At 41.6% G+C, this 23,157-nt stretch overlaps 1 gene segment (V, D, J or C); it reads right to left on the bottom strand.

Moving 5' to 3' along the window:
• Positions 1–2,394: 2,394 nt before the first annotated feature.
• LOC135781723 (Ig kappa-b4 chain C region-like) lies at positions 2,395–22,880 on the bottom strand. The segment is given in 2 exon segments: positions 2,395–2,717; positions 22,802–22,880. Coding segments are annotated over 2 exon segments (402 nt in total).
• Positions 22,881–23,157: the final 277 nt, after the last annotated feature.

Here is a 23,157-nt window from a genome sequence, read left to right as displayed (position 1 = left end):
TGTATCCAAGTGTCTGTGATGTAAACATCAGACTAATATTGAAACCCAGTGGTTGTTGAAGTTATTTAACACTCGTCTAAGATTACCTGTTTGATCTTCAGCATGAGATAGGACTGTTTGTGAAATAATAAAATAAGTTGTACATCAGTCAGTGTGCAGATCTGTGGACTGTGTGTATATTTTTCCGCAAAGGTTTCTTGTAAACACTAATGTTTGAATTAACAATCAGGTTTAATACTCGTTGTAGGAAGAAGTCACTGACTATGTTCAAAGGAAATCGACTGTTCGAATAAATGATGTAAATGAAGTGAGAGTGAGTTTGCATTGTGTTGTCATGCTTCAGTGATGTGTGAGTGTTTATAGTGCTGTGAGTTTAACACTTCATGACTGAGATCAGAACAGAACAGAATCTTCATCATCACACAAACCAAAAGAACAACAATGACTTTCATCATCATCTTCATCTTGACTCTTTCAGTTTTTATTCTGGGTGAGAAATGAAAGAATAACCGAGTTGTTATTACTTTTGGTGTAGTTGTTTTATGTTTATTCTTAGTATTATATGATAGTAATGTTTTATAAACCAATTGTTTTTCTTTTTTTTTTTTATAGAATCGAGAGGAGTAACTCTGACTCAGCCTAAAGTAAAAAGTGTTCAACAAGGACAAACAGCTACAATAGAGTGTCATATAGATGAAGGAATATATAGCACCCACTTATACTGGTACTTACAGAGACCCGGAGAAACTCCTAAACTCCTCATATATTACATAAATACTCTTCAGTCAGGAACTTCATCAAGATTCAGTGGCAGTGGAACAGCAAGCACTGGAAAGATTTCACTTTGACCATCAGTGGAGTTCAGACTGAAGATTCAGGAGATTATTACTGTCAGAGTCATCACTATATCAACAGTAAACATGTGTTGACACAGTGATAAAGAGTGATACAAAAACCTCTGTCAGTCAGACTGCACAGTGACTGCACTCATACACCTGACAGATACTGCAGATGATGATGCTGATAGTTTATTTCATTTACAGCTTATTTATTTATTTTGTACTATAGTTTATTTGAAAGCCAACTTTATAGACAATTATACATTTAATTCATTATTTATTTATTTTTTGATAGTTGTAAATTGTATTATTAATTTATTGTCTGTCTATTATTTTCTGTTGTGTTAAAACAGCTTTGCATGGATGATTTTTATTATTATTGTATTACAGCTTAATTCATAATATTTTAAAAAGTGATAATAATCACACATATAGAGAAACATCAGTCAGTATCATTCAGTCAACAGCTGCACTGTAAAAAAATCTTTATCGCTTTATTTATATTTTTCATTTTTGTTTCGTTTTGTTTTGTTAAATCAACTCAGATTTACAAGTCATTTCAACTTACTATTATTTATCTTGACAAGAGATGAGTTGCTACAACTTTAACTCATTTCAACTACAATTTCTGAATTATAACAACTCATCTCTTGTCAAGATTAGTATAGACCCCTTCATAGTTCACGTCACATGCGGTTCTCACTGCGCATGTCGGGGTCAGAAAAGTCATTACAGCAGATTGAGTTGCGTGTTATTCGGTATCGTCAAAAAATGCCTTCTTGCGTCGTGGGCTTGAAAAATCACACCAGGCCTCCCGTTAAGTTTTTCGGGATTCCTGCAGAATCTCAAAAACAAAAAAATACAACATCTGTGGCTGCAAGCAATTAAACGTGCAGACTGGGACAATGCAAAGATCAAAGAGGCTTTTGTTTGTAGTGCTCATTTCATTTCAGGTAAATCATCATTTTTCAGCCCTGTTAGATTAAACTAGAAAATGGTATGAACAGATTGACCCCATGCTGCACGAGCACCCGATTGTCATTCAATGTTTAAAAACCTTGAAGGGGTCTATTAGTAGGAAAAAAACTTGTAAATCCGAGTTGATTAAACAAAAAATTATGACAGCAAATAATTTTATACAGTGAATCACAGATACTAAAGGAGTCACATGAGAATAACTATCAAACTAAACACAATGACACATCAATCAAACCCTGTCACACATGTTTATACTTCAATATCTCTTTATAATCATTGATCAAGATCACTGCATGTCTGAGGTTCTTCATTTGACTGACAGTTATGTTCATTTACTTCATCTGCAGGTGTTTTCATGCTTCATTGAGTCAGGTTTATTTATAAAATGTGAGCTTTCATATTCAAAACAGACAAAATGAGTCAAAGACATAAAGATAGAATATGATTTTATTTGATGAATTGTCACACAATCATGAGTGAATGAATAAAGCAGACATAGACTTGTGTTGTTTGATGAGAGAGAGAAATGAAGAGAAACACAGTTAGTCTGTTAGTCTTGATGTGAGAGTGAGTGGATCTACTGTGAACACTGATCTCTCCTCAATTCTCCAGTGACTTTATCACGCTGGTCTTTCTGTGTGAGCTCACAGCTGACTGAGATCACTGAGCTCCACTCCTGCTCAGAGAGAGTCAGACTGCTGCTCCAGCTGTACAGACCGTCCTTCTCCAGGAGAGCAACACTGCTGTACTGAGACCTGCTGCTGATCCCGTCCACCTTCCAGTTCAGACTCCAGTCTGAGGGGAAGCCCTTGTTGGCCACACACATCAGTGTTGCTGTTTGCTTTGTGGAAATCTCTTCACTGGACGGCGGCAGGACGCTCACTTTAGGACGACTGTTACCTGACAATCACATCAATAATCAACTAGATAGTAAAGTTTGAAGACAAACTTTATGTTGGCTTGAGAAAGCGTAGCCTGAACGTTTAAAACGGTTTGACATAAGTTTAGTTTAGTAGGCTATCTGGCTGTTAGTATGTTTAAGTATGAAGGTAGCATGATTTACCATGAAGCTAGCATGATGTTAACATGATTAGCATGAAGCTAGCATGATGCTAGCATGATTAGCATGAAGCTAGCATGATTAGCATGAAGCTAGCATGATGGTAGCATGATTAGCATGAAGCTAGCATGATGCTAGCATGATTAGCATGAAGCTATCATGATGCTAGCATGATTAGCATGAAGCTAGCATGATTAGCATGAAGCTAGTATGATGCTAGCATGATTAGCATGAAGCTAGCATGATTAGCATGAAGGTAGCATGATGTTAGCATGATTAGCATGAAGCTAGCATGAAGCTAGCATGATTAGCATGAAGCTAGCATGATGTTAGCATGATAAGCATGAAGCTAGCATGAAGCTAGCATGATTAGCAGGAAGCTAGCATGAAGCTAACATTTATTGCGTTGCTAGGGTACTAAGTTTGGTTGCTAGGGAGAAAATTGGCATCCCATAATGATCACCCTTCAAGCCACAAGTAAAACGGTCCAACCCCCGTGTCTCTACAATGTTCTGATGCGGAGATATAAGGCTTTGTTTATTCCGTTGCTAGGGTACTAAGTTTGGTTGCTAGGGAGAAAATTGGCATCCCATAATGATCACACTTCAAGCCACAAGTAAAACGGTCCAACCCCCGTGTCTCTACAATGTTCTGATGCGGAGATATAAGGCTTTGTTTATTCCGTTGCTAGGGTACTAAGTTTGGTTGCTAGGGAGAAAATTGGCATCCCATAATGATCACCCTTCAAGCCACAAGTAAAACGGTCCAACCCCCGTGTCTCTACAATGTTCTGATGCGGAGATATAAGGCTTTGTTTATTCCGTTGTTAGTGTACTAAGTTTGGTTGTTAGGGAGAAAATTGGCATCCCATAATGATCACCCTTCAAGCCACAAGTAAAACGGTCCAACCCCCGTGTCTCTACAATGTTCTGATGCGGAGATATAAGGCTTTGTTTATTCCGTTGCTAGGGTACTAAGTTTGTTTGCTAGGGAGAAAATTGGCATCCCATAATGATCACCCTTCAAGCCACAAGTAAAACGGACCAACCCCCGTGTCTCTACAATGTTCTGATGCGGAGATATAAGGCTTTGTTTATTCCGTTGCTAGGGTACTAAGTTTGGTTGCTAGGGAGAAAATTGGCATCCCATAATGATCACACTTCAAGCCACAAGTAAAACGGTCCAACCCCCGTGTCTCTACAATGTTCTGATGCGGAGATATAAGGCTTTGTTTATTCCATTGCTAGGGTACTAAGTTTGGTTGCTAGGGAGAAAATTGGCATCCCATAATGATCACCCTTCAAGCCACAAGTAAAACGGTCCAACCCCCGTGTCTCTACAATGTTCTGATGCGGAGATATAAGGCTTTGTTTATTATTCCGTTGCTAGGGTACTAAGTTTGGTTGCTAGGGAGAAAATTGGCATCCCATAATGATCACACTTCAAGCCACAAGTAAAACGGTCCAACCCCCGTGTCTCTATGATGTTCTGATGCGGAGATATAAGGCTTTGTTTATTCCGTTGCTAGGGTACTAAGTTTGGTTGCTAGGGAGAAAATTGGCATCCCATAATGATCACCCTTCAAGCCACAAGTAAAACGGTCCAACCCCCGTGTCTCTACAATGTTCTCATGCGGAGATATAAGGCTTTGTTTATTCCGTTGCTAGGGTACTAAGTTTGGTTGCTAGGGAGAAAATTGGCATCCCATAATGATTACACGTCAAGCCACAAGAAAAACGGTCCAACCCCTGTGTCTCTACGATGTTCAGATCCAGAGATATAAGGCTTTGTTTATTATGTTGCTAGGGTACCCAAAATTGTTGCTAGGGGCGTGGCTTAATAGCTCTGGGGTGATCCTAAGAGACTGATTGGATGCTTGAGTAAAATGAGCCCACCCCCATGTCTCTAAGACACTCTAAAGTGAAGATATTCCATCTGGGACGCTTTTATTCCCTTTTATGGGCATGTTTCCTGCCCCATTATAAGTCAATGGGAAATTTTGGGGGCCTCTTACACCCCAGGGGTACAGCTTACACCCCATTGTGAGGTATGTTCTTACACAGCCTGTCAGCCTCCTTAAATGTGGTAAGCCACAAGTTTCTACAAGTTTCTCACTCGCAGCTTTGACCCGTCAAAGTTTGTCTCAATGTTAAGTCAATGGAAATTTTGGGGTGTTTCAGCGCCCCGTTTAGGAATTCGGAAGGTCCCATCAGTTAGAAAAGATATAGCACACCTCGTCAGATCAGACCGAAAGTCTGTCCAAAGTTTGATGGCTGTAGCTTGAAAGCTCTAGGACGAGTTAGAGTTAGAAATTTTAGTCTCAGAAGAAAAAGAATAATAATAACTAGATAGTAAAGTTTGAAGACAAACTTTATGTTGGCTTGAGAAAGCGTAGCCTGAACGTTTAAAACGGTTTGACATAAGTTTAGTTTAGTAGGCTATCTGGCTGTTAGTATGTTTAAGTATGAAGGTAGCATGATTTACCATGAAGCTAGCATGATGTTAGCATGATTAGCATGAAGCTAGCATGATGCTAGCATGATTAGCATGAAGCTAGCATGATGCTAGCATGATTAGCATGAAGTTAGCATGATTAGCATGAAGCTAGCATGATTAGCATGAAGTTAGCATGATTAGCATGAAGCTAGCATGATGCTAGCATGAAGCTAGCATGATGCTAGCATGATTAGCATGAAGCTAGCATGATGCTAGCATGATTAGCATGAAGCTAGCATGATGCTAGCATGATTAGCATGAAGTTAGCATGAAGCTAGCATGATGCTAGCATGATTAGCATGAAGCTAGCATGATGCTAACATGATTAGCATGAAGCTAACATGATGCTAGCATGATTAGCATGAAGCTAGCATGATGTTAGCATGATTAGCATGAAGCTAACATGATGCTAGCATGATTAGCATGAAGCTAGCATGATGCTAGCATGATTAGCATGAAGCTAGCATGATGCTAGCATGATTAGCATGAAGCTAGCATGATGTTAGCATGATTAGCATGAAGCTAGCATGAAGCTAGCATGATTAGCATGAAGTTAGCATGAAGCTAGCATGATGCTAGCATGATTAGCATGATGCTAGCATGATTAGCATGAAGCTAGCATGATGTTAGCATGATTAGCATGAAGCTAGCATGAAGTTAGCATGATTAGCATGAAGCTAGCATGAAGTTAGCATGATTAGCATGAAGCTAGCATGATTAGCATGAAGCTAGCATGAAGCTAGCATGATTAGCAGGAAGCTAGCATGAAGCTAACATGTATTGCGTTGCTAGGGTACTAAGTTTGGTTGCTAGGGAGAAAATTGGCATCCCATAATGATCACCCTTCAAGCCACAAGTAAAACGGTCCAACCCCCGTGTCTCTACAATGTTCTGATGCGGAGATATAAGGCTTTGTTTATTCCGTTACTAGGGTACTAAGTTTGGTTGCTAGGGAGAAAATTGGCATCCCATAATGATCACACTTCAAGCCACAAGTAAAACGGTCCAACCCCAGTGTCTCTAAAATTTTCTGATGCAGAGATATGAGGCTTTGTTTATTCCGTTGCTAGGGTACTAAGTTTGGTTGCTAGGGAGAAAATTGGCATCCCATAATGATCACACTTCAAGCCACAAGTAAAACGGTCCAACCCCCGTGTCTCTATGATGTTCTGAAGCGGAGATATAAGGCTTTGTTTATTCCGTTGCTAGGGTACTAAGTTTGGTTGCTAGGGAGAAAATTGGCATCCCATAATGATTACACTTCAAGCCACAAGTAAAACGGTCCAACCCCTGTGTCTCTACGATGTTCAGATCCAGAGATATAAGGCTTTGTTTATTATGTTGCTAGGGTCTTCATTTTCTGTTGCTAGGGGCGTGGCTTAATACCTCAATAAGAATCCTAAGAGACTGATTGGATGCCTGAGTAAAATGAGCCCACCCCTATGTCTCTATGACACTCTGGTGCAAAGATATCCATCTGGGCTTTTTATAATGGTAGTCTATGGGAGATGTTGCTAGGGTACCCAAAATTGTTGCTAGGGGCGTGGCTTAATAGCTCTGGGGTGATCCTAAGAGACTGATTGGATGCTTGAGTAAAATGAGCCCACCCCCATGTCTCTAAGACACTCTAAAGTGAAGATATTCCATCTGGGACGCTTTTATTCCCTTTTATGGGCATGTTTCCTGCCCCATTATAAGTCAATGGGAAATTTTGGGGGCCTCTTACACCCCAGGGGTACAGCTTACACCCCATTGTGAGGTATGTTCTTACACAGCCTGTCAGCCTCCTTAAATGTGGTAAGCCACAAGTTTCTACAAGTTTCTCACTCGCAGCTATGACCCGTCAAAGTTTGTCTCAATGTTAAGTCAATGGAAATTTTGGGGTGTTTCAGCGCCCCGTTTAGGAATTCGGAAGGTCCCATCAGTTAGAAAAGATATAGCACACCTCGTCAGATCAGACCGAAAGTCTGTCCAAAGTTTGATGGCTGTAGCTTGAAAGCTCTAGGACGAGTTAGAGTTAGAAATTTTAGTCTCAGAAGAAAAAGAATAATAATAACTAGATATTAAAGTTTGAGGACAAACTTTATGTTGGCTTGAAAAAGCGTAGCCTGAACATTTAAAATGGTTTGACAGAAGTTTATTTTAGTAGGCTATCTGGCTGTTAGCATGATTAGCATGAAGTTAGCATGATTAGCATGAAGCTAGCATGATTAGCATGAAGGTAGCATGATGTTAGCATGATCAGTATGAAGCTAGCATGAAGCTAACATGATTAGCATGAAGCTAACATGAAGCTAACATGATTAGCATGAAGCTAGCATGATGCTAGCATGATTAGCATGAAGCTAGCATGAAGCTAACATGATTAGCATGAAGCTAGAATGAAGCTAACATTTATTCCGTTGCTAGGGTACTAAGTTTGGTTGCTAGGGAGAAAATTGGCATCCCATAATGATCAACCTTCAAGCCACAAGTAAAACGGTCCAACCCCCGTGTCTCTATGATGTTCTGAAGCGGAGATATAAGGCTTTGTTTATTCCGTTGCTAGGGTACTAAGTTTGGTTGCTAGGGAGAAAACTGGCATCCCATAATGATCAACCTTCAAGCCACAAGTAAAACGGTCCAACCCCCATGTCTCTATGATGTTCTGAAGCGGAGATATAAGGCTTTGTTTATTCCGTTGCTAGGGTACTAAGTTTGGTTGCTAGGGAGACAATTGGCATCCCATAATGATCAACCTTCAAGCCACAAGTAAAACGGTCCAACCCCCGTGTCTCTATGATGTTCTGAAGCGGAGATATAAGGCTTTGTTTATTCCGTTGCTAGGGTACTAAGTTTGGTTGCTAGGGAGAAAATTGGCATCCCATAATGATCAACCTTCAAGCCACAAGTAAAACGGTCAAACCCCCGTGTCTCTAAGATGTTCTGAAGCAGAGATAAAAGGCTTTGTTTATTCCGTTGCTAGGGTACTAAGTTTGGTTGCTAGGGAGAAAATTGGCATCCCATAATGATCAACCTTCAAGCCACAAGTAAAACAGTCCAACCCCCATGTCTCTATGATGTTCTGAAGCGGAGATATAAGGCTTTGTTTATTCCGTTGCTAGGGTACTAAGTTCGGTTGCTATGGAGAAAATTGGCATCCCATAATGATCAACCTTCAAGCCACAAGTAAAACGGTCCAACCCCCGTGTCTCTACAATGTTCTGATGCTGAGATATAAGGCTTTGTTTATTCCGTTGCTAGGGTACTAAGTTTGGTTGCTAGGGAGGAAATTGGCATCCCATAATAATCAACCTTCAAGCCACAAGTAAAACGGTCCAACCCCCGTGTCTCTAAGATGTTCTGAAGCGGAGAAATAAGGCTTTGTTTATTCCGTTGCTAGGGTACTAAGTTTGGTTGCTAGGGAGAAAAATGGCATCCCATAATGATCAACCTTCAAGCCACAAGTAAAACGGTCCAACCCCCGTGTCTCTATGATGTTCTGAAGCGGAGATATAAGGCTTTGTTTATTCCGTTGCTAGGGTACTAAGTTTGGTTGCTAGGCAGAAAATTGGCATCCCATAATGATCAACCTTCAAGCCACAAGTAAAACGGTCAAACCCCTGTGTCTCTAAGATGTTCTGAAGCGGAGATAAAAGGCTTTGTTTATTCCGTTGCTAGGGTACTAAGTTTGGTTGCTAGGGAGAAAATTGGCATCCCATAATGATCAACCTTCAAGCCACAAGTAAAACGGTCCAAACCCCATGTCTCTATGATGTTCTGAAGCGGAGATATAAGGCTTTGTTTATTCCGTTGCTAGGGTACTAAGTTTGGTTGCTAGGGAGAAAATTGGCATCCCATAATGATCAACCTTCAAGCCACAAGTAAAACGGTCCAACCCCCGTGTCTCTATGATGTTCTGAAGCGGAGATATAAGGCTTTGTTTATTCCGTTGCTAGGGTACTAAGTTTGGTTGCTAGGGAGAAAATTGGCATCCCATAATGATCAACCTTCAAGCCACAAGTAAAACGGTCCAACCCCCGTGTCTCTATGATGTTCTGAAGCGGAGATATAAGGCTTTGTTTATTCCGTTGCTAGGGTACTAAGTTTGGTTGCTAGGGAGAAAATTGGCATCCCATAAAGATCAACCTTCAAGCCACAAGTAAAACGGTCCAACCCCCGTGTCTCTATGATGTTCTGAAGCGGAGATATAAGGCTTTGTTTATTCCGTTGCTAGGGTACTAAGTTTGGTTGCTAGGGAGAAAATTGGCATCCCATAATGATCAACCTTCAAGCCACAAGTAAAACGGTCAAACCCCCGTGTCTCTATGATGTTCTGAAGCGGAGATATAAGGCTTTGTTTATTCCGTTGCTAGGGTACTAAGTTTGGTTGCTAGGGAGAAAATTGGCATCCCATAATGATCAACCTTCAAGCCACAAGTAAAACGGTCCAACCCCCGTGTCTCTATGATGTTCTGAAGCGGAGATATAAGGCTTTGTTTATTCCGTTGCTAGGGTACTAAGTTTGGTTGCTAGGGAGAAAATTGGCATCCCATAATGATCAACCTTCAAGCCACAAGTAAAACGGTCCAACCCCCGTGTCTCTATGATGTTCTGAAGCGGAGATATAAGGCTTTGTTTATTCCGTTGCTAGGGTACTAAGTTTGGTTGCTAGGGAGAAAATTGGCATCCCATAATGATCAACCTTCAAGCCACAAGTAAAACGGTCCAACCCCCGTGTCTCTATGATGTTCTGAAGCGGAGATATAAGGCTTTGTTTATTCCGTTGCTAGGGTACTAAGTTTGGTTGCTAGGGAGAAAAATGGCATCCCATAATGATCAACCTTCAAGCCACAAGTAAAACGGTCCAACCCCCATGTCTCTACGACACTCTAAAGTAAAGATATTCCATCTGGGATGCTTTTATTCCCTTATATGGGCATGTTTCCTGCCCCATTATAAGTCAGTGGGAAATTTTGGGGGCCTCTTACACCCCAGGGGTATAGCTTACACCCCATTGTGATGTATGTTCTTACAGAGCCTGCCAGCCACCTTAAATGTGGTAAGCCACAAGTTTCTACAAGTTTCTCACTCACAGCTATGACCCGTCAAAGTTTGTCTCAATGTTAAGTCAATGGAAATTTTGGGGTGTTCGAGACCCCCGTTTAGGAATTCGGAAGGTCCCATCAGTTAGAAAAGATATAGCACACTAAGTCAGACCAGTCTGAAGGTCTGTGGAAAATTTGGTGCATGTAGCTTGAAAACTCTAGGACGAGTTAGTGTCAGAAATTTTGGGGTAGAATAATAATAATAATAATAAGATATAAGTTTAATAGCAATAACAATATGTTGGCTTTTTCAAGCCAACATAACTAGATAGGTACATTTCCTGAAGAAAATGTGAGTGGTGCTTGCCGTGGCAAATTTCAGGGGACAATTTATGATTATACTCCAAGCCAAAAGTAAAACGTTCCAACCCCCGTGTCTCTACGATGTTCTGATGCAGAGATATAAGGCTTTGTTTACTCTGTTGCTAGGGTACTGTATTTGGTTGCTAGGGGAAAAAATGGCATCCACTAGTGATTACCCTCCGAGTCACGAGTCAAACGGTCCAACCCCCGTGTCTCTACGATGTTCTGATGCAGATATATAAGGCTTTGTTTACTCTGTTGCTAGGGTACTGTATTTGGTTGCTAGGGAAAAAATTGGCACCCACTAGTGATTACATACCGAGTCACAAGTAAAATGGTTCAACCCCCGTGTCTCTACGATGTTCTGAAGCAGAGATATAAGGCTTTGTTTACTCTGTTGCTAGGGTACTGTATGTGGTTGCTAGGGAAAAAAATGGCATCCACTAGTGATTACCCTCCGAGTCACGAGTCAAACGATCCAACCCACGTGTCTCTACGATGTTCTGATGCGGAGATATAAGGCTTTGTTTACTCTGTTGCTAGGGTACTGTATTTGGTTGCTAGGGAAAAAAATGGCATCCACTAGTGATTACCCTCCGAGTCACGAGTCAAACGGTCCAACCCCCGTGTCTCTACGATGTTCTGAAGCGGAGATATAAGGCTTTGTTTACTCTGTTGCTAGGGTACTGTATTTGGTTGCTAGGGGCGTGGCTTGGGAGTGGCCAATTATGTGCCCAGTGATTACACTCCGAGTCACAAGTAAAACGGTCCAACCCCCGTGTCTCTACGATGTTCTGATGCGGAGATATAAGGCTTTGTTTACTCTGTTGCTAGGGTACTGTATTTGGTTGCTAGGGGCGTGGCTTGGGAGTGGCCAATTATGTGCCCAGTGATTACACTCCGAGTTACAAGTAAAACGGTCCAACCCCCGTGTCTCTACGATGTTCTGATGCGGAGATATAAGGCTTTGTTTACTCTGTTGCTAGGGTACTGTATTTGGTTGCTAGGGGCGTGGCTTGGGAGTGGCCAATGATTTGCCCAGTGATTACACTCCGAGTCACAAGTAAAACGGTCCAAACCCCGTGTCTCTACGATGTTCTGATGCGGAGATATAAGGCTTTGTTTATTCGGTTGCTAGGGTGCTCAAATTTGGTTGCTAGGGGCGTGGCTTGGGAGTGGCCAATGATGTGCCCAATTGTTACACCCCTAGTCACAAGTAAAACGGTCCAACCCCCGTGTCTCTACGATGTTCTGATGCCGAGATATAACTGTTTGTATTTTATGTTGCTAGGGTGCTCAAAAGTGGTTGCTAGGGGCGTGGCTTAGTAAGTCTGTAAGGATCCTGAGAGACTGATTGGATGCCTGAGTAAAATGAGCCCACCCCCATGTCTCTATGACACTGTGGTGCAAAGATATCCATCCGGGCATTTTATAATGGCAGTCTATGGTATAGGTTGCTAGCGTGCCCAAAATGGTTGCTATGGTAACCTTACACCCCATTGTGGGGGACGTCCTGACAGAGTCTAGCACCCTCTGTAAATTTAGTAACCCACATGTTTCTATGAAATCCTGGCTCGGACCTATGACCCGTCAAAATTTTTGCAATGGTAAGTCTATGGGATTTTGCCCCATTGACTTTTCATTGGGGCACTTTTGGGCACCTCTTACACCCCAGGGGTACAACTTACACCCCATTGTGATCCATGTTCTTACAGAGCCTACCACCCTCTTCAAATGTTGTAACCCACATGTTTCTACAAAATCCTCGAGCGGAGCTATGACTCGTCAAAGTTGGGCGCAATGTTAAGTCAATGGGATTTTTTGGGTGGTTTTTCGCCCCCCTTTCGGAAATCCTGCACCCGATCGCTTATAAAAGTCATAGCACACCTCTCCTCAATAAACCGGTCGATTTGAGCCCTAATTTATGGGTCTACGACAAAGCGTGCGGGACGAGTTACGCGCCGAAAAAGTGTCCAGAAAAAGAATAATAATAAAGATAGGTACATTTCCTGAAGAAAATGTGAAGTGGTGCTTGCCGTGGCAAATTTCGGGGGACAATATATGATTATACTCCAAGCCAAAAGTAAAACAATTCAACCCACATGTCTCTACGATATTCTGATGTGAAGATATAAGGCTTTGTTTATTCGGTTGCTAGGGTACTGTATTTGGTTGCTAGGGAGAAAATTGGCATCCACTAGTGATTACACTCCGAGTCACGAGTCAAACGGTCAAACCCCCGTGTCTCTACAATGTTCTGATGCGGAGATATAAGGCTTTGTTTACTCTGTTGCTAGGGTACTGTATTTGGTTGCTAGGGAAAAAATTGGCATCCACTAGTGATTACACTCCGAGATACGAGTCAAACGGTCCAACCCCCGTGTCTCTGCGATGTTCTGATGTGGAGATAAAAGGCTTTGTTTACTCTGTTGCTAGGGTAATGTATTTGGTTGCTAGGGAGAAAATTGGCATCCACTAGTGATTACACTCCGAGTCACGAGTCAAACGGTCCAAACCCCGTGTCTCTACGATGTTCTGATGTGGCGATATAAGGGTTTGTTTACTCTGTTGCTAGGGTACTGTATTTGGTTGCTAGGGAAAAAATGGCATCCACTAGTGATTACCCTCCGAGTCATGAGTCAAACAGTCCAACCCCCGTGTCTCTACGATGTTCTGATGCGGAGATAAAAGGCTTTGTTTACTCTGTTGCTAGGGTACTGTATTTGGTTGCTAGGGAAAAAAATGGCATCCACTAGTGATTACCCTCCGAGTCACGAGTCAAACGGTCCAAACCCCGTGTCTCTACGATGTTCTGATGCGGAGATATAAGGCTTTGTTTACTCTGTTGCTAGGGTACTGTATTTGGTTGCTAGGGAAAAAAATTGCATCCACTAGTGATTACCCTCCGAGTCATGAGTCAAACGGTCCAACCCCCGTGTCTCTACGATGTTCTGATGCGGAGATATAAGGCTTTGTTTACTCTGTTGCTAGGGTACTGTATTTGGTTGCTAGGGGCGTGGCTTGGGAGTGGCCAATGATGTGCCCAGTGATTACACTCTGAGTCACAAGTAAAACGGTCCAACCCCCGTGTCTCTACGATGTTCTGATGCGGAGATATAAGGCTTTGTTTACTCTGTTGCTAGGGTACTGTATTTGGTTGCTAGGGGCGTGGCTTGGGAGTGGCCAATTATGTGCCCAGTGATTACACTCCGAGTCACAAGTAAAATGGTCCAACCCCCGTGTCTCTACGATGTTCTGATGCGGAGATATAAGGCTTTGTTTACTCTGTTGCTAGGGTACTGTATTTGGTTGCTAGGGGCGTGGCTTGGGAGTGGCCAATGATGTGCCCAGTGATTACACTTCGAGTCACAAGTAAAACGGTCCAAACCCCGTGTCTCTACGATGTTCTGATGCGGAGATATAAGGCTTTGTTTATTCGGTTGCTAGGGTGCTCAAATTTGGTTGCTAGGGGCGTGGCTTGGGAGTGGCCAATGATGTGCCCAATTGTTACACCCCTAGTCACAAGTAAAACGGTCCAACCCCCGTGTCTCTACGATGTTCTGATGCCGAGATATAACTGTTTGTATTTTATGTTGCTAGGGTGCTCAAAAGTGGTTGCTAGGGGCGTGGCTTAGTAAGTATGTAAGGATCCTGAGAGACTGATTGGGTGCCTGAGTAAAATGAGCCCACCCCCATGTCTCTGTGACAGTGTGATGCAAAGATATCCATCTGGGCATTTTATAATGGCAGTCTATGGGAGATGTTGCTAGGGTGCCCAAAATTGTTGCTAGGGGCGTGGCTTAATAGCTCTGGGATGATCCTGAGAGACTGATTGGATGCCCGAGTGAAATGAGCCCACCCACTTATCTCTATGACACTGTAAAGCAAAGATATTCCATCTGGAACTGTTTTATTCCCTTATATGGGCATGTTTCCTGCCCCATTATAAGTCAATGGGAATTTTCGGGTGCCTCTTACACCCCAGGGGTACAACTTACACCCCATTGTGATCCATGTTCTTACAGAGCCTACCACCCTCTTCAAATGTTGTAACCCACATGTTTCTACAAAATCCTCTAGCGGAGCTATGACCTGTCAAAGTTGGGCGCAATGTTAAGTCAATGGGATTTTTCGGGTGGTTTTTTGCCCCCCTTTCAGAAATCCTGCACCCGATCCCTTATAAAAGTCATAGCACACCTCTCCTCAATAATCCGGTCGATTTGAGCCCTCGTTCGTGGGACTACGTTAAACCGTGCGGGACGAGTTACGCGCCGAAAAAGTGTCCAGAAAAAGAAGAATAATAATTATAAACTAGATAGGTACATTTCCTGAAGAAAATGTGAAGTGGTGCTTGCCGTGGCAAATTTCGGGGGACAATATATGATTATACTCCAAGCCAAAAGTAAAACAATTCAACCCACATGTCTCTACGATATTCTGATGCGAAGATATAAGGCTTTGTTTATTCGGTTGCTAGGGTACTGTATTTGGTTGCTAGGGAGAAAATTGGCATCCACTAGTGATTACACTCCGAGTCACGAGTCAAACGGTCAAACCCCCTTGTCTCTAAGATGTTCTGATGCGGAGATATAAGGCTTTGTTTACTCTGTTGCTAGGGTACTGCATTTGGTTGCTAGGGAAAAAATTGGCATCCACTAGTGATTACACTCCGAGATACGAGTCAAACGGTCCAACCCCCGTGTCTCTGCGATGTTCTGATGTGGAGATAAAAGGCTTTGTTTACTCTGTTGCTAGGGTAATGTATTTGGTTGCTAGGGAGAAAATTGGCATCCACTAGTGATTACCCTCCGAGTCACGAGTCAAACGATCCAACCCCCGTGTCTCTACGATGTTCTGATGCGGAGATATAAGGCTTTGTTTACTCTGTTGCTAGGGTACTGTATTTGGTTGCTAGGGAAAAAAATGGCATCCACTAGTGATTACCCTCCGAGTCACGAGTCAAACGGTCCAAACCCCGTGTCTCTACGATGTTCTGATGCGGAGATATAAGGCTTTGTTTACTCTGTTGCTAGGGTACTGTATTTGGTTGCTAGGGAAAAAAATGGCATCCACTAGTGATTACCCTCCGAGTCACGAGTCAAACGGTCCAAACCCCGTGTCTCTACGATGTTCTGATGCGGAGATATAAGGCTTTGTTTACTCTGTTGCTAGGGTACTGTATTTGGTTGCTAGGGAAAAAAATGGCATCCACTAGTGATTACCCTCCGAGTCACGAGTCAAACGGTCCAACCCCCGTGTCTCTACGATGTTCTGATGCGGAGATATAAGGCTTTGTTTACTCTGTTGCTAGGGTACTGTATTTGGTTGCTAGGGAAAAAAATTGCATCCACTAGTGATTACCCTCCCAGTCACGAGTCAAACGGTCCAAACCCCGTGTCTCTATGATGTTCTGATGCGGAGATATAAGGCTTTGTTTACTCTGTTGCTAGGGTACTGTATTTGGTTGCTAGGGAAAAAAAATGGCATCCACTAGTGATTACCCTCCGAGTCACGAGTCAAAAGGTCCAAACCCCATGTCTCTACGATGTTCTGATGCGGAGATATAAGGCTTTGTTTACTCTGTTGCTAGGGTACTGTATTTGGTTGCTAGGGAAAAAAATTGCATCCACTAGTGATTACCCTCTGAGTCATGAGTCAAACGGTCCAACCCCCGTGTCTCTACGATGTTCTGATGCGGAGATATAAGGCTTTGTTTACTCTGTTGCTAGGGTACTGTATTTGGTTGCTAGGGAAAAAAATTGCATCCACTAGTGATTACCCTCTGAGTCATGAGTCAAACGGTCCAACCCCCGTGTCTCTACGATGTTCTGATGCGGAGATATAAGGATTTGTTTACTCTGTTGCTAGGGTACTGTATTTGGTTGCTAGGGGCGTGGCTTGGGAGTGGCCAATGATGTGCCCAGTGATTACACTCCGAGTCACAAGTAAAACGGTCCAACCCCCGTGTCTCTACGATGTTCTGATGCGGAGATATAAGGCTTTGTTTACTCTGTTGCTAGGGTACTGTATTTGGTTGCTAGGGGCGTGGCTTGGGAGTGGCCAATTATGTGCTCTGTGATTACACTCCGAGTCACAAGTAAAACGGTCCAACCCCCGTGTCTCTACGATGTTCTGATGCGGAGATATAAGGCTTTGTTTACTCTGTTGCTAGGGTACTGTATTTGGTTGCTAGGGGCGTGGCTTGGGAGTGGCCAATGATGTGCCCAGTGATTACACTCCGAGTCACAAGTAAAACGGTCAAAACCCCGTGTCTCTACGATGTTCTGATGCGGAGATATAAGGCTTTGTTTATTCGGTTGCTAGGGTGCTCAAATTTGGTTGCTAGGGGCGTGGCTTGGGAGTGGCCAATGATGTGCCCAATTGTTACACCCCTAGTCACAAGTAAAACGGTCCAACCCCCGTGTCTCTACGATGTTCTGATGCGGAGATATAACTGTTTGTATTTTATGTTGCTAGGGTGCTCAAAAGTGGTTGCTAGGGGCGTGGCTTAGTAAGTCTGTAAGGATCCTGAGAGACTGATTGGATGCCTGAGTAAAATGAGCCCACCCCCATGTCTCTATGACACTGTGGTGCAAAGATATCCATCTGGGAATTTTATAATGGCAGTCTATGGTATAGGTTGCTAGGGTGCCCAAAATGGTTGCTATGGTAACCTTACACCCCATTGTGGGGGACGTCCTGACAGAGTCTAGCACCCTCTTCAAATTTAGTAACCCACATGTTTCTATGAAATCCTGGCTCGGACCTATGACCCGTCAAAATTTTTGCAATGGTAAGTCTATGGGATTTTGCCCCATTGACTTTTCATTGGGGCACTTTTGGGCACCTCTTACACCCCAGGGGTACAACTTACACCCCATTGCGATCCATGTTCTTACAGAGCCTACCACCCTCTTCAAATGTTGTAACCCACATGTTTCTACAAAATCCTCGAGCGGAGCTATGACTCGTCAAAGTTGGGCGCAATGTTAAGTCAATGGGATTTTTCGGGTGGTTTTTCGCCCCCCTTTCGGAAATCCTGCACCCGATCGCTTATAAAAGTCATAGCACACCTCTCCTCAATAAGCCGGTCGATTTGAGCCCTCTTTCATGGGTCTACGACAAACCGTGCGGGACGAGTTAGGTGCCGAAAAAACGTGCAGATGTAAGAATAAAATATAATAATATCCCTGAGGAATAGTAATAGTGATGCTTTGCATAAATGCAAGCACCACTAATAATAAGTATGAGCAATAGTAATAGTGATGCCTTGCATAAATGCAAGCACCACTAATAATAAGTATGAGCAATAGTAATAGTGATGCCTTGCATAAATGCAAGCACCACTAATAATAATAATAATAAGTTTAAGTGCAACAACAGTATGTTGGCTTTCTCAAGCCAACATAATAACTAGATAGGTACATTTCCTGAAGAAAATGTGAAGTGGTGCTTGCCGTGGCAAATTTCGGGGGACAATATATGATTATACTCCAAGCCAAAAGTAAAACAATTCAACCCACATGTCTCTACGATATTCTGATGCGAAGATATAAGGCTTTGTTTATTCGGTTGCTAGGGTACTGTATTTGGTTGCTAGGGAGAAAATTGGCATCCACTAGTGATTACACTCCGAGTCACGAGTCAAACGGTCAAACCCCCGTGTCTCTACGATGTTCTGATGCGGAGATATAAGGCTTTGTTTACTCTGTTGCTAGGGTACTGTATTTGGTTGCTAGGGGAAAAAATGGCATCCACTAGTGATTACCCTCCGAGTCACGAGTCAAACGGTCCAACCCCCGTGTCTCTACGATGTTCTGATGCGGAGATATAAGGCTTTGTTTACTCTGTTGCTAGGGTACTGTATTTGGTTGCTAGGGAAAAAAATGGCATCCACTAGTGATTACCCTCCGAGTCACGAGTCAAACGGTCCAACCCCCGTGTCTCTACGATGTTCTGATGCGGAGATATAAGGCTTTGTTTACTCTGTTGCTAGGGTACTGTATTTGGTTGCTAGGGAAAAAAATTGCATCCACTAGTGATTACCCTCCGAGTCACGAGTCAAACGGTCCAACCCCCGTGTCTCTACGATGTTCTGATGCGGAGATATAAGGCTTTGTTTACTCTGTTGCTAGGGTACTGTATTTGGTTGCTAGGGGAAAAAATGGCATCCACTAGTGATTACCCTCCGAGTCACGAGTCAAACGGTCCAAACCCCATGTCTCTACGATGTTCTGATGCGGAGATATAAGGCTTTGTTTACTCTGTTGCTAGGGTACTGTATTTGGTTGCTAGGGAAAAAAATGGCATCCCATAATGATTACACTCTGAGTCACAAGTCAAACGGTCCAACCCCCGTGTCTCTACGATGTTCTGATGCGGAGATATAAGGCTTTGTTTACTCTGTTGCTAGGGTACTGTATTTGGTTGCTAGGGAAAAAAATGGCATCCACTAGTGATTACCCTCCGAGTCACGAGTCAAACGGTCCAACCCCCGTGTCTCTACGATGTTCTGATGCGGAGATATAAGGCTTTGTTTACTCTGTTGCTAGGGTACTGTATTTGGTTGCTAGGGAAAAAAATTGCATCCACTAGTGATTACCCTCCGAGTCACGAGTCAAACGGTCCAACCCCCGTGTCTCTACGATGTTCTGATGCGGAGATATAAGGCTTTGTTTACTCTGTTGCTAGGGTACTGTATTTGGTTGCTAGGGGAAAAAATGGCATCCACTAGTGATTACCCTCCGAGTCACGAGTCAAACGGTCCAAACCCCATGTCTCTACGATGTTCTGATGCGGAGATATAAGGCTTTGTTTACTCTGTTGCTAGGGTACTGTATTTGGTTGCTAGGGAAAAAAATGGCATCCCATAATGATTACACTCTGAGTCACGAGTCAAACGGTCCAACCCCCGTGTCTCTACGATGTTCTGATGCGGAGATATAAGGCTTTGTTTACTCTGTTGCTAGGGTACTGTATTTGGTTGCTAGGGAAAAAATTGGCATCCCATAATGATTACACTCTGAGTCACGAGTCAAACGGTCCAACCCCCGTGTCTCTACGATGTTCTGATGCGGAGATATAAGGCTTTGTTTACTCTGTTGCTAGGGTACTGTATTTGGTTGCTAGGGAAAAAAATTGGCATCCCATACTGATTACACTCTGAGTCACGAGTCAAACGGTCCAACCCCCGTGTCTCTACGATGTTCTGATGCGGAGATATAAGGCTTTGTTTACTCTGTTGCTAGGGTACTGTATTTGGTTGCTAGGGAAAAAATTGGCATCCCATAATGATTACACTCTGAGTCACTAGTCAAACGGTCCAACCCCCGTGTCTCTACGATGTTCTGGTGCGGAGATATAAGGCTTTGTTTACTCTGTTGCTAGGGTCCTGTATTTGGTTGCTAGGGAAAAAATTGGCATCCCATAATGATTACACTCTGAGTCATGAGTAAAACGGTCCAACCCCCGTGTCTCTACGACATTGTAAAGCGAAGATATCCCATCTGGAACTTTTTTATTCCCTTATATGGGCATGTTTCCTGCCCCATTATAAGTCAATGGGAATTTTCGGGTGTCGCTTACACCCCAGGGGTACAACTTACACCCCATTGTGATCCATGTTCTTACAGAGTCTACCACCCTCTTCAAATGTTGTAACCCACATGTTTCTACAAAATCCTTGAGCGGAGCTATGACCCATCAAAGTTGGGCGTAATGTTAAGTCAATGGGATTTTTTGGGTGGTTTTTCGCCCCCCTTTCGAAAACCTTGCACCCGATCGCTTATAAAAGTCATAGCAGACGTGTCCTCAATTAGCCGGTCGTTTTGAGCACTGTTTCATTGGTCTACGACAAACCGTGCGGGACGAGTTACGCGCCGAAAAAGTGTCCAGATATAAGAATAAATAAATAAATAATAAGTATGAGCAATAATAATAGTGATGCCTTGCATAAATGCAAGCACCACTAATAATAATAATAATAATAATAATAATAAGTTTAAGTGCAACAACAGTATGTTGGCTTTCTCAAGCCAACATAATAACTCACACAAGAAAGAAAAAAACTCTTTTCATGTTTAAAATTAAGAAAGTTTAGGTCTCCTGAAGAAGTTTTAGGTTTTTTAATCATATAGCTGCATTAAATGGCTAATATCACTTTTGTCATGGTTATCTCAAGACTTTGAATCACAGAAATACTATTTGTACTTTAATGAAAATATCAATGAAAAAATTTAGAAAGGCAGTTTCCTGGATAGGGTTTATATAAATTAAAGACTAGGGCTTAATTGTATTATGGTTATTAAATTACTTTTAACAAACATATCTTGCAATAAACATTACTGGCGTGCACCTTGAGACAAAACAATGGCACTGATATGTTAAGATATTTCAGTGCAAACTGTTTTCAGTTGAGACAGCTTTACATTTTAGCGTGGGACAAAACTTAAACTCTGTTGGGAAACTGAGCCATATTCATGATTATGAAAGAAAATATTAAGAAATGTTGGAAAGGACAGACAGTTGAAGTCTTTATAGTTGTGTCAAACTGTATTGAATTGTATAACATTTATAAATAATATTAATACTAATATTCAAATAATTTTTTACAAGTTTAGTATACACTTAAAAATCATTTATGCCATTAGGTCTTGCACCTGATAATGCTTTCTAACTTGATTTTTAGTCTAAATTAAATTCAAGTGAACATGAAATCAATCACATTACAAACAAACACCTCAATAAAAATCTGTTTTAAACAAAGCCACTGCAGTTTGAAAAGTGTAACTTACTGTTTACCAAATTCAAAATATTTTGTAACCCAGTTATTTTTAACACATCAAATAATGCAGCTGCACTTTGTTAACAAATCATAATGTGAGCCTAAAGCAAATATCACATAAAAAAGTGTTGAGTTCAAATAAATGTAAATACATAAATAAGTTGAGTTTAAAAAAATCCAAAAACTTTTTCAACTATCTATATGTACAATTAAACACAAACAAATATTACTCACAATATTACACCAAAAATCTTAAGCTGTACGCAATATCTTTCTAATACAAATAAATATTGTAAAACATGCATCACTTTTTGTGTTTGATACCTGATATATATTCTCAAAAACAATGATCTACTTTCTTAAAAGTATTATTGAATTATTTACTTACTACCAACATCCAGTCTGGTGCCGCTGCCGAAAGTCCACCACAGTGATACAAACTAATAGAACGACTGTACAAAAACCTCTACACACTTGACTGAACACAAACTAAAGCAGAATATACCACAACTACTATAACTATAATATTCACAATATACAAATATTGTGAAAATCTCTGAATGATTTAAGGTTAAGAATGCTAAGCACAACACTAATATAACATTTTTTTATGTATTTTCTCCAGTTTTCTCTCTGTATCATTTACTTCTCATTTATTTACTTGTGTTGTGTGAACACTGCATACACAGCTTTAGACAGATAAATGTTGAATATTTTGGACATTTGTTTTTACTTTAATTTAAAACTTTATATTTATTTGATATTTATAAGATTTTATTATTATTAATATTTTCAGAATGCAAGTCCACATTGAATAATGATAGTGTAGTAGTCTGTATGAGCAGAAGTTTCCTGTCGTCTTCTTTGCATTGTGTTGTCATGCTTCAGTGATGTGTGAGTGTTTATAGTGCTGTGAGTTTAACACTTCATGACTGAGATCAGAACAGAACAGAATCTTCATCATCACACAAACCAAAAGAACAACAATGACTTTCATCATCATCTTCATCTGGACACTCACAGTCTTTACTCAAGGTTTGTGTTGTAACATTTTTATCATGATCATTAATTCATTGAAGAGTGAAATATTGATTTGTTTCAGTGTTGTCTTATATTTCATTCTTGTTGTTTCTCTCAGTGTGTAGAGGACAGTACACTGTTACTCAGAGTCCATCAATAACAGCAGTTCAACCAGGACAACAAGTTAAAATAAACTGTAAAGTCAGCAGTGCAGTGTATAGTAGTAATTACTTACACTGGTACTTACAGAAACGTGGAGAAGCTCCTAAACTCCTCCATATATTGGGCAACAACCCTCCAGTCAGGAACTCCATCAAGATTCAGTGGCAGCGGATCAAACACAGATTTCACTTTGACCATCAGTGGAGTTCGGACTGAAGATTCAGGAGTTTATTACTGTCAGAGTTTTCACTATCCAAGTAGCACAAGAGTGTTGACACAGTGATAAAGAGTGATACAAAAACCTCTGTCAGTCAGACTCACAGTGACTGAACTCATACACCTGACAGATACTGCAGATGATGATGCTGATAGTTTATTTCACTTACACCTCATTTATTTTCTACTATAGTTTATTAAATGACAACTTTA

The sequence above is a fragment of the Paramisgurnus dabryanus genome, chromosome 23 (genome assembly GCF_030506205.2).
Source record: "Paramisgurnus dabryanus chromosome 23, PD_genome_1.1, whole genome shotgun sequence".
Taxonomy (NCBI): domain Eukaryota; kingdom Metazoa; phylum Chordata; class Actinopteri; order Cypriniformes; family Cobitidae; genus Paramisgurnus; species Paramisgurnus dabryanus.
Note: the sequence above shows the minus strand (reverse complement) of the source record. Positions and strands in the feature narration are given on the sequence as shown.